Source organism: Physcomitrium patens, chromosome 14 (genome assembly GCF_059467195.1).
Source record: "Physcomitrium patens ecotype Gransden chromosome 14, ASM5946719v1, whole genome shotgun sequence".
NCBI classification, from domain to species: Eukaryota; Viridiplantae; Streptophyta; class Bryopsida; order Funariales; family Funariaceae; genus Physcomitrium; species Physcomitrium patens.
In genome coordinates, this window is record NC_143423.1 from 13,053,907 (window position 1) to 13,070,719 (window position 16,813).

The window sequence follows — 16,813 nt, forward strand, 5'->3', positions numbered from 1 at the left end:
AAAATGCTATTGTTGTTGCTAAGAATCTTGTACACCATAATTGTACAAAACATTGGCACACAAATTATCATTTCATCATATAATGCATGGAAAAAAGACAAATTGAGTTGGAGTATTATTTCATGGGATAGATGGCAATAGATATCTTAATAAAACCTCTTCTTAGAAACAAGTTTCTAGCTTTCAAAGATATGTTAGACTTTGTTTTAATAAAGAATCAAGTGTCACTTTCAAATAATGAGTGTTAAACAATATTATAAGAATTGTAGTATAAGCTAGGACTTGTCCAATACATAATCAAAGTTTAATAAAGTGCTATCATTCCTTCTTCTAGTGCATTTGTGTTTGCAACACCAAATGAATGTTTTTTTATAATAGATTTTTTTATAACAAAATAAAATAAATTGAGCTTATATGGATGACATTTTTTTTAAAGGTTGTTTTATATATATTGATTTAATTTATATATATATATATATATATATACATACATACATACATGTATATTTGAATCAATTGCATTTATCTAATTATAAACATTATTATGATATTCTTTCACTTCTTACTAGGCTTCAAAAACAAAGCTTTACTTCTAAGTTGAAGTTTTCTTAGAAAGGTCTATGACATCCCTTGGCTCATTAAGCAAGATGGTATTAAGGCCTTTACTCAATAATTTGTACAGGACCTTGAAACATGCTTGGATTAAAAACAAGATAAGTTTCACCCTCATTTTCACCACACATGCCTCGGCCTTAAACCATTATGAAGCTAATCCCTACTTTCCACTCCAGTCAAAAAACTGAAGAAACCAATGAAACGGCACACCTTTCCCACACAGCTAAGACACAACACAGAACCAGCTTCGGTGATGAGCAAGCAACACATAAAACATTGGAAGCCTAAACAGAAAATAAACTCGAAATGCTTACAACTTTGACAGCTTCTGATCACGATAGTCCAGACTAGGCATCCAAACTAATGAATCAACTCAGTGTGAGCCCTGAGCACTGAGCATGGTTTTCTCAGTGTGGGAGAATCGGCTTCGGGGGTCGAATCTGCAGAGCACCTGGCAGCGGAACATCGACGTCCATCAACTTGGAAGTTGCAAATACTTGGCATAGATATCCTGCACTGGATTCAACTTGCAGTGTCTTAGTCTTCTTCTTCTCTTCTACGTGTCCATGTAAGCAGCGGCTAGATCATCGATGCGGCGAGTTTGCAAGTAGGTGGAGGTTTTCAAGTCATGGTTTCAGCCCCTGGAAAGTGAGAATGGGATTACTGGTGAAGGCGCTGTAGCGAGACGTTTTTTCTTTGGGTAGCATAGATCTGGGTAAGGCCTGCGAAGAGGGATCATGGTTCGGCCAGAGAGAATGAGTGGGGGTTCAGGGCTGACAAATCCTCTGATGCGGTGCTCCCACTGACTGACCTTCCCGTGTGGACTTGAGAACTCTCATTAATGCCTGCATTGATGCCCATGGAACCCACTTCTGTAGCTATCTATTGCTGATTTTTGCATATATCGTGTCGGATTAATCTTTTGCGCCTGCAAACCCAAGGTCAATGACTGTGTGGGAGTGGCACTTGGTGTAAAATCAGCTTGACAAGATGTCGAAATTACTGATTTGAGAATGATTTCGTGGCCCAGAAAATGAACAGAACCCCAAAAGTGTGTTTTGTTGTTAACATGAAGACACATAAATACGCCTTTGTGTGTGGAATAGTGATGTTGGTCTAATTGTTCACCAAATAGCATTGTACCAACAGTCTTACCTCGGCTAAATCTTCAAACGTTCACATCGTTTATGGTTTATGTTTATATGAAAATTATTTTGGTCTTGGATTGATACCTCTCCTCCCACTTGCTATTTGTAGAATAACAGATACTTGATTCAAGTGTTTTTCCAAAAGGGATTTAACAACTGTATGTGTGTGTGTGTCGATGCTATTCTTTCATTTTAACACATGTTTTGAAAAGTTATTAACAACAACAAATGTTGGTGGATTAACTCGTTCTACATTGCTATAACGCTTGTGTAATTGGTTCAAAACCATAGCTACAATTATTATTATCACCATCATTATTACTAATTAAAAATAACATGATAACCAACGCAAGGATCAGGTTTCTTGTATAATTCCAGTATTATCATTGTATCAAACACTGTGTAAACATTCTCTCTACATATATAGACTTAATAGTGCTACTTCAATCCTTGCTCAGCCATTACGTTAAGATTTACCCCAGCAGAACAGTCTGAAACTGCAGTAAGAGATTCTCTTTCAGGCTTGTACACCTGGTCCAGTTCAAAATGTTCACTTCAGACCAGCATTTCATATTTAGTAGCGCACTTAAGCGAGATCTGCAACGTATCTGAACCATTTATGACGAAGTGTATCAAAATCACGTGACATTAAATTATGTGCTACATACACTGTTTTGACCGACTTCACCTGTTCCTGTATTGCGACACAGCAAAAAGGGTTTCAAGAATTCCTGCAGGGTTTCAACCGGTGGCTTTTATGGTGGCAAATTTTGTTTACAAGCTGGCAGAAACAGTGTTGCTGCAATAGCTGCGAATGCAAAAGCTGAGGAATGCAGTCATTGATGGGAGATGGGTACAAGGAGCCAGTTAATGGGTGTCGCAGAGGACAATAGAGCAGCTGAGTGTGTTGCCCCTGCTGGCATTATCCATTAATGATCTCCATCTTCCTCATCAACCGCCTTCCACCTGCTTGCGACCTCATGGTGCTCATCAATCTCGCCTTGACTCTTTCAGGTGGCATTTTCAGCTTCCTCGGTTGCCGCAGCAGCTCACATTCAGCTGTGGCTTCAGCAGCTGCTACTTGCCGGGATCGCTACCGCAATTTTCTGCGACGTTTCTCGGTGAGTTCTCTCCAGTTTTTGTGGATTCATGTTCATTTTTCGAAGAGAGTTTCATGTTCATGCTTGCCGCCGATCTTCTGCTGCTGAGTGGCAGTCAAGGTTGGTCGGGGGAAGTGGACTGTGTATTAGCATCTCAGCTCAGGGGATTGCCGCTGAATATTTTTGATGAAGTTGCGAAACTCCGCGTGACATGACTCGACTGTCTTACTGGATTCTTCGTCATGGATTTCCCCCTGATAGTTCGCTGCTATGCGTGAAGTATGTGATCACTTGGCCATGTCGAGCATGTTGCAGACTATGTTGTGATTGTCGATGGTGAACTCCAAATGGCGCAGATCCCCAGTTGCCTTCATAGCTAATGAAAAATACTTGGCTTGTTGGTTTGAAGGATTGGAAGTGAGAGGCGCGTGCTCCAGTGCAATGTTTGGACTCTTCTGGTATCGTAACTCGCCCCTGCCAATGTTGTCGCTCCTGGTTTCGTTTGCGCAGTAGTGTTAATTTGAGGTTGTCACCTATGCTCAGGTTTACAGAGAGCTTCCCAGTCAATATCACTTTGTAGAAGTTCTGACTTAATTTGAAGTTGAAGCTATTTCGGAAACCCTTCAGCAGGTTTAATCGACGCTCACTAAAATAACTATCTTAGAGGGTGCAGGTGCTTATTTAATCCGTGTTTTAGAGATTTTTCTTACGCGATTAATTGATGTTTGTCCTCAGATTACTACAGCTTCAATTTCAGAGAAGCTGCAAGGCTCTGCGACCTTGGTGTGACTACGGCGACCGCGGAGAGACAAAATGGCAAGTTTAGAAAATCAGCAATGGCTAGTGATCTTGGTCATTGGTGTAGTCATGGCAATAACATTGAGCGCCACAGGTGTGGAGGCGCAGGGAAAGAAGACTCCCGCGACCTTTATCTTTGGAGACTCACTCGTGGACGTCGGCAACAACAACTACATCTTCACCTTGGCCGTCGCAGATCACAAGCCCTACGGGATTGACAGGGCCGACAAGGTTCCCACTGGCAGATTCTGCAACGGGAAAATCATCCCAGATCTCGTCAGTAAGTGTCCTCACTTCTCTCCTCTCACAATTCACAATTCTCATTTCTGATTAGCAAATCAACCTATTACTGACGAATGTCGATTCCGTTTGCAGTGTGCATTTGGTTCCGTGACATTGAAAGACGAGTGACAAGATTTGATGTGCAGATGATTATCTGGGTACTCCATATCCTCTGCCAGTGCTAGCCCCCGAAGCGACGGGAGCTAACCTTCTTCACGGAGTCAACTACGCCTCGGCTGGTGCTGGCATCCTGGAAGACACGGGCTCAATCTTTGTACGTAGTAAGAAACAATTAAATGGCGCAGGAATTGTTGAGATGTGGCGTCTGAGCCGTTTCGTTTGCTGACTGCGCGAATTACCACATGTGCAGATTGGGCGTGTAACAATATCACAGCAATTTGGCTACTTCCAGAAAACGAAACAGCAGATTGAGCTGATCATCGGTCAACCGGCGGCTGACGAGCTGATCCACAACGCTATCTACTCTTTCACAGTCGGGGGGAACGACTTCGTCAATAACTATATGGCGGTCACCACGAGCACCAGCCGAAAATATACACCCTCGCAGTATCAAGATCTCCTAATCAACAACTTTCATGGCCAGCTCAAGGTATATTCAGCTACCTCTTACTCCTTTCGATCGAGAACATGTTCATCATATCTGACCAGGAGTTTACGGTGCGTGTTTTTAATAAACTTATATGACCGCTTGCTTGATTCAGACGGCGTATGGTCTGGGAATGAGGAAGTTCATCGTCTCTAACATGGGCCCCATCGGATGCGCCCCGTCCGTGCTTTCGTCGAAGAGCCAAGCGGGGGAGTGCGTCCAGGAGGTGAACAATTACGCCCTGGGGTTCAACGCTGCCTTGAAACCCATGTTGCAGAGCCTGCAAGCGGAGCTTCCGGGCTCCATCTTCATCTACGCGAACGCTTTCGACATTGTGAGGGGCATCATTGCCGACCCCTTGAAGTATGGATTCACGGAACCCGTGACCACGGCCTGCTGCGGCGCGGGGCAATACAACGGCATCGACGGATCGTGCCGCACCATCGGCCATCTCTGTCCAGACAGAACCAAGTCCGTTTTCTGGGATGCCTTCCATCCCACGGAGAAGGTGAACAAGATCTGCAACGATCAGTTCCTCCACGGCGGCCTTGACGCAATCAGCCCCATGAATGTGGCCCAGTTGCTAGCCATGTAATTCTCCCCTTTATTCTTCACCATCCTCACACTCGTTAATAGTAGAGTTTCAATTACACACAGAATCAATGCTAAGCAATATCGCAGTCCACTATTAGCTCCTTTCTGAAGGATGTGAGCGATTTGTACTCATCCACTAATTCATTCTTCTTGCCAAAAACTCTTCCCCCCTGCTCTCGCTACCAATGCCATTTGCCTACTTATCTGGTCTAAGCTCACAACACTCGAGCCAAGCATACTCACATCCACCTCGACACTGACGACCGCTGGAGAGATGTTGTAAGACGTAGTCATCGATACATGGCAAAGTCGTAACAATGCCAGGGCCAGCAACCGAGTGTGAGAGAACCTGGACCATGTGCACCGTTCTGTATGTGTCGGTAGGATCTATCACTTTTGCTATGAACGCACCTGGCCCATGTAACCAACAAATGTTGTGAAAAACTGAAGGATTGAAACAGCTCTTTGTCTAGATGAACTGCAAAACCTGAACACGAGCTCTGAAGTCACAAATCTCTGATCAAAACAACCTGTCATAGCTGAAAGGTGGCCCAACACTGTGCACACTCTGGAAGCAGACATGAAGCTAACGACGCTGAAAGAAACGCAAGATGGCGATGGAGACTGGAAAGTTGTGTGTTCGTGAACAATTGCAATGCACCTGATTCTGACACCCCAGGAGTTCGTTATTGTGCACTGTCGGCCGCTGAGAAGCTGTTAGGCTTCCATGCACAGACCCAGTAATACAAAAAAGTTAGATTGGAGCTGTATGATTTCGGTATCTGTGAAAAGGATCTTAAGGCAGAGTTTCATGTGAGCAACAGTTATATATATATATATATATCTATAGACACATACTGAGTAGACCCATCTCATAGATTTAAGTTGTTGAGTGATAACAACCCATTTTATATCTTGATATTCATTTTTTACAGTAGGAATAAAATGACCAGGTTTAGAGAATATGGCACAAGTAATCTTACGTATTTAATTGATTCCTATTTGGTGTATGTGTGATAATATGTGGGTCTGTATTTGGTCATCTAATAAGATATCTAACTCTTTTTTCTATGATGTTTTTTGTCATCAATAAACAGTTCTAGTTCTTTGTAAAAGTAGCTTCCTAGTTTGGTTTTTCGTTTTTTTAAATGTTTGATTTGATTTTGATTTTTTAGATTAGTTTTTTTTTTTTTTTTTTTTTTTTTTTTAAAAAATTCATATAGAAAATTTGCATATATTCATAAAGATTTGTACTAGTTAGTTGTCTTATACAATTATTGTTATAAGTTTCTTCTTTGAAGACTTTTGCATTTATTTTTTGAATCCATGTTGTATACATGTAAATACTTTAAATAGTAACCATGTAATTCTAATTTCTTTCAATATTAATAGGATAATGTTTTTTAAATAATTTTTTTCTTTAAGATAGTTTTTAGAGTAGCAATCTTTGCATATTAATTATTATTTTATTAAGTACTATAGTCTAATAACATATTCTTTTTGGTTAAAAGTATTTCTAAAATTTCTATACAATTAATTTAAGTACTGAAGATAAGTAGAAGTGACATATATTTTGATATGATATTGTTAATATTTGGTTTTTGTCTGTTTATTGCCACTTTATGCTAAAGTAACCATATAAATACTATTTATCTAGAAATACTACCTTTGAATCAAATAAATTTCTAATCAAATATAAAACTTAGGTATAAAATATCACTTTGATTTAATGTTGCTAAATCCTATGGTTGATGTAAGGATCTTCTAAAATCCTAGTAAGGTTTATTATGTACATTAATAAATTATCATTTTACATTCAAAAATTACATAAAAAATTTCTATTATATAAAGTAAAGCTTTAGATTTGTAAAGACATCATTTTATTCTCAACAATATTACCAACTTTTGTTATCCAAAATCTTATGTAGGAAAATGTATTGTTATACTTAGAATACTTTTTTAAATTTTATTTTTTCAAATTGTTCTTTAATTAGATATAGCATTTAATTCTTTTTTACATGAACTATGGCTATATTATATTGGCATATATTATATGAATTCTTTTTTAGATTAATAGCAAATATTTTAGAAGTTAGAAAACAAAAATTAAAATAGAATAATTCATTATGTTATAGTATAATCCAATTTAATTCTTTAATTTTAGAAAAAAAAATTCTTTACATAATATTTTTAATTAGTTACTACAATAAAAAAAAAAAAAAAAAAAAAAAAAAAAAAAAACTACATAGTTTTATAAGTTCTTATCTTATAGAATTAGATTAGATGTTGTACTTGTCTCTTTTAGGATCACAAGTATATATTTCTATATATTAACAATTCTTTTAATTCTTTAAATATAATTTCTAAATAATTTTTTGATATATTAACTGAAAATTAAAAAGCTATTTATGTTTATTTTAGATTTTCATCATATTTGTCTATTATAGATATTAAAGAACTTATATTATTAAATTTTGAATATAGAGTTTTTTTTATTTTTTATTTTTACTGCTCTATCTATTCTATTCTAATTTTTGGACTCAAGATGCTAATTATGATAATAATTTAATATCCAAAAACATTAGCTAGTAAAGATTTTTCTCTTGATTTAACTAATATAAATCTACAATTAATAAAGTTTTGGATATTAGAAATTTTTTAGTTACACTAAAATTTTAATCTAGCATAACAATAATATAATTATACCTTCTTTTGTGTCTACAATTTTTAATGTATACATATTATACCATAAATTCTAAAAAAAATTAATTATATTAATATTGAATTTAATCTAATTGAATGTTTTAGATCATTGATTTGGTTTTATTTAATATCTGTTAAATAGTTACTTTAGATAGATATAAAAAATTTAGGTATTTATTATATAATTTATAAATAAAGTTTTTTCAGCCACCTTTAGTTTGATAGAACACAATCAGTCAAGTTTCTTTCTTTCACCTATTTTTTTAGTTATTACCAATTTTTAATATATTCTATGTTGGCTCTTAATTACTTTTAGATTTTTTTAATTTGATAAAAAAATATATATATTATTAAATGGTATAATTTTATCTCTTCTTATGTATTTAGTTTGAAATAAAATTGTTAATATTTGTAGTGGATAGTTCTAATAACTTTAGGTGGTGCTAGAAGAATTTACTTACTTGGTTTGCAAAGAATGAAATTTTTTTTTCTCTATTCTTTTTTAATAATATACTTGTGGTTATATTTATAGAAATATATTTATAGATACTTGCATCACTATTCTATTATTTTATTATTTTAACTATTTAAAATAAATTAGATTTAATGATGCAATAAAAGTTGTATGATTTTATTTTGTAGTATTTTTATCACTATTTTATTAAATATATACCTTCCTACTTAACTTCTTTGTATGCAAATAATTGTTAAAAAATTAACATATTAATTTTTTGTAGTATTTTATTCTACTTACTAGAATCCTACTTCATCCCTCAATACTATTAAATCCTACTTATTCTACCAAATATTGGTGAATAATTACAAATTTGTCCATTTATTATGAAAAAATAGGTTTGTAGATATTTCCATTTTCTTTTTATAATAGCCAAGCTATTAAAATCCTTAACATAGTTTATGCAAGTCACTATAATCAACAATTGTCTATTTATTTATTTTTTTGCTTTATGTTTTTTAGTCACTAGATTAGTGACTTATACCTCCAATTTCTATCTTTCACTCAAACATGATGCTAAGAAACATCTAGGCTTATTATATTGACTATTGTCTTTCTTTCTTTTATAAATTTGTCTTTTAGTAGCAACAACTTGTAGAACTATTTTATTAAACTTATTCAAAAGATCTCTCAAAGTAATCCATTTAAGAGGTTTTATTGCTCTAAAATCTTTTGTTTTATTATTTTCCAATTTTTTTGAAGGTCAAAATTATGATACTACACTTGAAATATCATAAATCTACTATTTAAAAAAAAATCTCTTTAAATATTTTTTAAAATAAAAATTTCCTTCACTAATAATTTTAGACTTTGTAAATGTATCTTGTATTTTATAAACTAGTTGATGGAGGAAAGAATATAATTTATTCAAATAAGATTTTTTTTCATAAAAAAAAATTAATAACTACATGGATAGCTATAGATTCTATTTCTACTTTAACAACCTCATTTTTAACTACTATCAGTTGTAGAATAGTTCTTACTAGAACTTTCACAAAACTTTACAAAACATCCTTTGGTAGAGATTTGCTAAGAATAATTTAGTGTAATATAGACCTCTTAGTTTATTTAATCTTTCAAACTCATAAAATTTCTTCATCTATATAACTATTCTAATTATCTTTGTTCTTGTATAAATCTCTTCTTTTTATTCATGTTCTTAGAATTTTTTTATTTGAATTATAACTTGTAAGGGTCATGTTTGCATAAAATTACACATTTAAAAGCAAAGGTAAATTCATAATTTCAGCTCGATACTCTTTTGTTCTTTGTAATAATTTATATTTGTAACAAATTATAAACTACTTCTATTCACAAATAAGCACTAAATACTTACTAATAATCTTTGTATTTTAAGTTTTAAAGATATGTTTAAGCTCTTCACTTCAATCAATAAGCTTTTGCAATCAAGATAATTATTGCAAAGACATAGTTATGCTAATCCTATATGATCTAAAAACCTTTTGTTGTTCCATTATCTAGCTTTACATCTTCTAAAAATTGTCTATAATGTCTTTTAAGTAAAAAAGAGTATTGATGAGTTTTATTTGATATTGATGGTGGATTTGAAAATCAATAAGTTGAATGAATGACCTATGGAAGTTTTTTTCTATTATTATTTATTAATATGGATAGAAACATTTGCTACATAGATTGATAGATAGATAAGTGTGTAGATGCTTTTAAAGTCCACACAACCTACTCTTACAATAAAAAAAGATGCAAAATAAAATTTATACCTATTTAATTAAATAAAAAATTCAAGTATCAAGTTTATAATAAATAAACATGTCACAATAAGAATTTTAATATTCTATCTAATTTTATTGCTTTATTTATTTTCTATGATATTAAAGACTATCTAAAATTCATCCTAAGAAATCAAATAAATTGTGATAGATAATATTATATGTATGTGTTTATATATATATATATATATATATATATATATATATATATATATATATATATATATATTGGATATATTTTCATAAAATTTATAAGAGTTTATTATGATTTGTTAGATTTTTTTAATCTATTAATTGCTCCATAATATTCTTTTAAGCAACTAAATATGCAATAGAAGATTTAAATGATATAATTCATAAGAAATAATGTAAAAAATATTATGGTATAAGAATTGCATTACATAGTTTTTGATTTTTTTTTTGTGAAATAGAGATATTATTTTATAAAATATATATATAAAAAGTGTAGAATAAAGAAATATATATTTAAATAACTTAATAATAAAAAATTTAAAGTATTTAGTAATTGAAAGAATATTATAATAAAAAAAATTAATCTTTATGTTATTTGTATGATAGCTAAAAGATTATTTTTTTAATAATCATGAAATAAAAGAATTATTATATATGTATATGAATATATATATGTATATGAATATATATATATGTATATGAATATATATATATATATATGTGTGTGTGTATTTATATACTAACATAAAAAATATTTCAAAATAAAATAATTTAGAGATATGTTCTTAAAACTTCATAAATTGAGAAATAAATTTTAAGAAATATATATTTTTAATACAAATCAGATAACAAAACATTTTAAAATCATAACTAAAAATAGGATTATTTACTATCCAAATTTGAATGGTGCAAACAATGTAATATAATATATTTATTGGTTATATTTTTTTATAATAGTAGTTTAAACAAGTTTCTTGTATCTAATCTATTAATTGATACATTTAGTTAAAAAAAACATATTATTAAAAGAAAATTTGTAATTACATATCTTTAAATAATACAACTTGTGAAAATTGGCTTTAACAACAATACAATAAAATAACCATCAATAGAAGAAAAAAATTAAATACATAAATGATATATTTATATATTTTAGTAAAAAATTAATATTCTATTTAGAATAATAGTATATATTCATCAAAAAAAAATCTTTTTTTTTTTTTTTTCTTTTAGTACGATTGTAACTTAAAAACTAAGTTTGAACTGTTTGATAACTTTTATAGAATTTACTTATATACGTGTAATTTTTATGGCTTAAAACTTAACATTTCTTGAAATATTCTAGTACTTGTATAGTGCACTTGTGTGTTTATGTTTGCACATATAAAAAGAAAGAAAGAAAAATAAATTAACAAAAGAATATAACTAATTTTTTCTCTTAAAGAAGTAGATGTTTAAAATTATTTTCAATAAGACTTGAAGTTGTTTAAAGTTGCATATCAAGTCTAACTTCTTTCTTAAAATAAAACATCTAAAGCACACTTTAATTTTTAAATTATAAGCACATAAAATCATAAAATACATATAATATGAATTGTTTTGAATACACAATGATATAATTAAATCATTTTTTAGCTAATCAAATAAAGCCACCCAATAATATGGTGAAGTGAATTTAGGATTTTTATTTTTTGAATATTATTTTTTAAAGTGATTTTGAAAAAATATATCCTATTTAATGTTTCTTTTATATTGATGATAAATATATTTTAAAAATGTAATTTCAACTAAAATGTTAAGAAAGTATGAAGACAAAACCTTAAAGCATCATACTTGAATAAATATACATTAATAGCTATATATATATTTATATTTTTTTCTGATGCAAGTACAACAATTTCTTGCTTCTTGCATTCCTGTAGACTCCTCCGTTATCTAATTAACTGGTTTTAGGATTTAATAATGGTTTAACTGGAGTATCAACTCCTGAATTTCAAACAATGAGTATTTGTCTCACTTGCCTGGCACAAAATTCAATTTACCGATATTAGCATCCACTGTTCATGTGCTCTTCCAAATTGAGGATATGTACAGCTGCGTCAATATCAGCGACAAATCTAGTTATGAGAATGACACAAGAAACTAACTTAGCGATCGCCTCCAAGGTGAAACTTCATGTAAATGGACGATATTGAAAAGCGATGTTGTAGCACAGTGTGAGTAGGGCTTCAACTCAGTTAAGTTAAAACCAGACCGACGTCCTTGTGTAAGCATGTGAAGTTTTAGTCACTGAAAAGATATATGGTACACTTCTTGTGAGAAAGAAGTTTCAACCTTGCTCGAGGATTGAGATCCTACTCCTATACCAAGAATCTCAGCATGTTAAAGTTTCGTGTGCATTAATAAGCAACACAGAGAAAAGTCTATACAAGTCTTTAATTTTCCCTCAAAACATCCTCAACTTCGGCTTGCTCTTCCATCTTCTCCCACAACTTTTCGTCGAGTGACTGTCGCACTGTTTTACGTGATTGACGTCGATGTCGCTTTGTTTGCAGCCTGGGCTCGGCTTGCTTCACACCTGAAGCTCCTACTTTGTACCTGCACGAAGAGTTCTCATTCAGGCAGGAAAATCCTCTTTCTTTCCAACTACCCAACACATTAGTAACACCTGATACACTTACCTGCAGAGGGTTTTCATCATTCAATGACCGGTAACTTGGTGGCATTACGATTTGCGAAAACCTGGTATATTAAACAAACGAAACCATATTCTAGAAAGTTCGAGTAACAACAGAAAATAGAAACTTACCTCACATCACTTTCTCTTTTGGTTCCAAGTACTCGTTTTTCCACTTCTTCTCTTTTCCTGACCTCCTCAAGAAGTCCCAGGTAATGGGAATATCTGTCCCAGTCTTTACCCACAGCACAAGAAGGCTCTCCTGCATGCAAGCAGTTTGCGAAGAGACAACCGCCTTCTGGGCTTGAAGCAATCTTTTCCCTTACCTGCGACCAAAGTGAATGAGATAAGCATTCGTTCGCAAGGATCTAAAAGAAATGCGTGATAAGCATAACGTAGCGATCATTGAGACATTTGAACTTAGTGCCTGTACACACGAACAAAATGACTCCAAGTTTCGGAATAGAGATTTGCATGAAATAATTTTTAGAAACAAAGGGAATGGTCCAATCTCGTATATGGCTTCATACCTCTGGAAAAAGATCTCCAAGCTCTCCACTAGTAACAAGGTTCAGGCTAGGTTGACTAAAACCTGGTGTGTCAGCAAGTAATCCTCCGTCTCCAGGGAGCCGCAAGAGTGACACATGACGTGTGGTATGTCGACCTTTGCCGGATCTCAAGGAAACTTCACTGACCTGGAGCTTTTCAAATGTTTCGTGCTCATCACGGACCTAGTCAAACGCAGGATAAAAAAGTTAACCACGCCATGTGGCTGAAAAGTACGAACTGCTTCCAGAACTTTCATAAGCCTCCTAGATCTGGACTAAGATTCTACAATAAAAGATGAAAAACAACCGTGAATAGAAGCGATGTTAAGCAAGGAAGATAATCAATATGTTGGTTGAAGTACACACATCCAGGATAACGATCGTCCTGTACAATCAACAACCTATCGGTGAAACATTGAACTTGAGAAGACGACTGGATATTATCACATAATTGAGTTCAGGTACTTCTAAATACAGATAGGACAAACCTGTGGTATGATAAGATCGTCACCTTCTTCAGACGCCACAGTTTCTAATCTTTGCATTGCTTCCTTTTCACGCCACATTTCAATACCAGATACATCACGTAATGCATTAATCAAACTCGACTTTCCAACTCCACTTGGCCCTACAACTACTGCTGTTTTTTGTCTCAATATCTCCATGACAGGAGCAACTCCGGACCTCGAGCGAACACTGCATATTACTGGTTTGTAGCCCCACCCTGCAATTTTTTCTTTCCAATCAAGAAGTTCCTGAACATATCAATTCAAGAAATCATCGGTAATTGTCCTAGCAAATTTGCATCCTACGCTGAGATCTCATCGCCAAATCCCAGAGCAGCTCAATAAGCGCTTCAATCTCTTCAACAATAAGTACCTATAAGGACTATTCAGGCACATGTATCCTCGAGGACGCAATCTTCAAATATGTATAATCCAAGACAACCAAAAGTTTGTACGTGATGAGAATGCGACTCATGTGTACCACAGTTTATCAATCTCCATCACTGCTAAGATATAATTCTGATGGAATGCCAGTATATTTGTGGGTCAAATTTTGAGTCCAAACTCCAACTAGATTAGGAATCTGATTTTCTTCAAATCGCTACAAACGAAATTACAATTCGATCCTATTTTTTGATACGAACTCAAAAGACACAGACAAATCTAGTCTTCGAGATTCGCTCTAGCGTGCGTCTGGCATTTCGAAATTAGGTAAGATGGGGGAAAATCGTATGCACATGTTAAGGTCAGCTGATATACAATTCAAAAAAAAAAAAAAATAGAAAGAAGAGAAAAAAAAAAAAAAAAAAAAAAAAAAAAACGTACCTGTTGTGGAACTAAATCCGCCTTATTAAGAATCAATGTGAAAGGAATGCCAGTGGACTCAGCCTCGACAAGAAAACGACTCAGTGCAATAGGCTCCAATTTCGGCCGATCAAACGCGAACAAAACGAGCAAATGCTCCACATTCGCAATCGGTGGCTCTGCAATCTCAGACCTACGGTCTAAAACATCCTCCACCATTCCACGCCGGTCCATCCAATCAATGGCCGAAACTAAAACCTTGTCACCCACAAGCACCCGTCGCTTAATCTTCTTCAACACCGCTCTCACCACACACAAAAGCTCCGTCCCCGCTTTTGCACCACAATTCAACTCCCACGCATTCGTACTCGCGACACCCACACTCGCCGGCATCGCATTGTTCATCCCACCCTCTTGCCTCTCACCCCCACTCACGTCCCCATCACCCTCACTCACGGGACCATAAAATCTCCCCTCCACCAGATCATCGTTCCCCGTCCTCTCAATAAACACGCGCATGAAATTCGCCTGCGCGGCAATCACCTGCCCGACGGCCTGATCCTCCCGCAGCACCAGCCCTTCCCCCGATGCGCTGTCCTTATCCTCCAAGGAGCTTCGAAACTTCTCAATCCCGGCATGGCCAATTTTCTTCACGGACTCGTCCACCTTCCACCGCTTCGTCTGCTGGTACCGGGACCCAGACTGGTTTTTCCGCGCCGCATACACTGTCAGCCCTTGCACCGAAACTGGACAGCATGCTGCTGCTGCTGCTCTTCCTCCTCCCATGAATTGCTCGCTAATTCGTCTCCCTCCCAGCCATGAAATCGAGGAGGGTTCTGGGCAGGGTAGCAACGCTGCTCCATGGCGATGCATCATCGCTCTTCCTGGGTGATTGCAAACTGGCGCTCATCACTCAAATTCCCCCTCCTCGCGTTCTCGCAGCTCCAGGGCTGCGCAAATCGGCTGAGAGAGAGGATTGCGAGCTCAGAAACGGAGCCAAGGGGATTCGTCGTGTCCAGGGAAGGGCCGTTCGCAATCCTCAAGAGAAAGGGGCAGCGCAGGATGAATCAATCTCACCTCATCAATCACCTCCAGCCTTCATGTTGGATGCATTTCATTCTCTCCCTTCACCTGGATAAGAGCTCCATCAAGTTTATGTAAAATTTGTGGAACGAATTTTGCAGTATTTTGGTGTATTTTTTAGTTACAAAGTTTTTTTTTAGTTTTTTTTGTATGTTTCCACTATTGAAGTTTAGGGCACAATTGAACTTCAGGTTTTGAATGGAGCATTTTAAAATAATTGGAATGTAATTGCGTAATTGGAGTCTGCGTTATTTTAGGTCATTTGAAGTATGTAAGTAAAAAAAGGATGAAACGAATCTCACTTTCTGTGTTGTAAAAGGTGGATAGCAATCAAATTATAAAATAGTGCTTGACATAGTACTTTCAAGGTATGTCTTCATTGAAATAATCATACATTTAGGGCTTTCATGCACCCAAACAATACAGAAATTTGTATAGGGTCATGAGCACCGAATTGTTTCCTACATTCGTGAGATCTCTTTGAGAAAAGCATATGGAATATTACTTGATGTTAGTTGTCCAGGTGAATGCAAACATTTTATATCATCTGATATACTGCATGTCACCTGGATATGAGCAAAGGAATTTATTTGCCTTGTGTACCATATACTGCATCCGAGAAAAGCAATCGGTAAATAAAACTGGGGTGAGTTCATATCATTCTACCTCAAAGTATACTTCCACCTTCCGTATCGCAGGTTCGCTTTGACGTGTCTCTTTCTTACACAGACAAGATTTCAAGTGTAAGCAATATTCTCATTTGTGTTCTATAGATTGCATTCCTTATACTAAAATTTAATTCAAGTGCTAAAAAGAAAATCACTTCTTGTTGAAAAGCCAAAATTTAATTGATTTTCGAGAAATTGACGAACACGACAAGCAATAAGATCTAGTCTGAACCGTTTCGAATAGTAATGTCATACATGCTCGATTTTCACAAAACTTGGACCTACTCATGACTTACAAGGTTACGCTTGTGCTTCCACAACACTGAGATTTCATAGGTAGCAATGCACAATCCTAACCTTTACCATTGAAGGAGCTGCAATAACTTCATTAAAAGCTCAAATCACTGCAGTTTTTGAAAAACTGATATGCACACCAATTGATTAG

The 16,813-nt window shown here is 34.6% G+C and overlaps 2 protein-coding genes and 1 long non-coding RNA gene across 3 annotated transcripts; 1 reads left to right on the forward strand and 2 right to left on the reverse strand.

Annotated features, from left to right (window-relative positions):
• The first annotated feature begins 2,792 nt into the window (after window positions 1-2,792).
• On the forward strand, window positions 2,793-5,304 carry LOC112291614 (GDSL esterase/lipase At4g28780). The gene is made up of 6 exons (XM_024539279.3): window positions 2,793-2,884; window positions 3,273-3,321; window positions 3,599-3,941; window positions 4,090-4,217; window positions 4,314-4,553; window positions 4,666-5,304. Exons 3-6 carry the CDS (start codon window positions 3,677-3,679, stop codon window positions 5,143-5,145), a joined length of 1,113 nt encoding a protein of 370 aa, XP_024395047.1. The 5' UTR covers window positions 2,793-2,884; window positions 3,273-3,321; window positions 3,599-3,676; the 3' UTR covers window positions 5,146-5,304.
• Window positions 5,305-12,243: 6,939 nt separating this feature from the next.
• LOC112291613 (small ribosomal subunit biogenesis GTPase RsgA 1, mitochondrial) lies at window positions 12,244-15,657 on the reverse strand. The gene is made up of 5 exons (XM_024539278.3): window positions 14,639-15,657; window positions 13,796-14,062; window positions 13,290-13,490; window positions 12,892-13,085; window positions 12,244-12,680 (listed from the first exon to the last, which is right to left on the reverse strand). Exons 1-5 carry the CDS (start codon window positions 15,491-15,493, stop codon window positions 12,518-12,520), a joined length of 1,680 nt encoding a protein of 559 aa, XP_024395046.1. The 5' UTR covers window positions 15,494-15,657; the 3' UTR covers window positions 12,244-12,517.
• A 481-nt stretch (window positions 15,658-16,138) lies between these two features.
• Window positions 16,139-16,806, reverse strand: LOC141046162 (uncharacterized). Its single transcript, XR_016506401.1, has 3 exons — window positions 16,665-16,806; window positions 16,367-16,416; window positions 16,139-16,266 (listed from the first exon to the last, which is right to left on the reverse strand). It is a non-coding gene; the product is annotated as an uncharacterized LOC141046162 (long non-coding RNA).
• Window positions 16,807-16,813: the final 7 nt, after the last annotated feature.

What these genes read in the sequence shown, in the direction of transcription:
- LOC112291614 (XM_024539279.3), top strand. Translation starts at nt 3,677, where the DNA reads ATGGCAAGTTTAGAAAATCAGCAATGGCTAGTGATCTTGGTCATTGGT. An exon ending in AATCATCCCAGATCTCGTCA is followed by an intron (nt 3,942 to 4,089) that starts GTAAGTGTCCTC and finishes TTTGATGTGCAG; the next exon opens with ATGATTATCTGGGTACTCCA. An exon ending in ACTTTCATGGCCAGCTCAAG is followed by an intron (nt 4,554 to 4,665) that starts GTATATTCAGCT and finishes TGCTTGATTCAG; the next exon opens with ACGGCGTATGGTCTGGGAAT.
- LOC112291613 (XM_024539278.3), bottom strand. Translation starts at nt 15,493, where the DNA reads ATGATGCATCGCCATGGAGCAGCGTTGCTACCCTGCCCAGAACCCTCC. An exon ending in CGGATTTAGTTCCACAACAG is followed by an intron (nt 14,063 to 14,638) that starts GTACGTTTTTTT and finishes TGATATGTTCAG; the next exon opens with GAACTTCTTGATTGGAAAGA. An exon ending in ACGATCTTATCATACCACAG is followed by an intron (nt 13,491 to 13,795) that starts GTTTGTCCTATC and finishes GCGTTTGACTAG; the next exon opens with GTCCGTGATGAGCACGAAAC.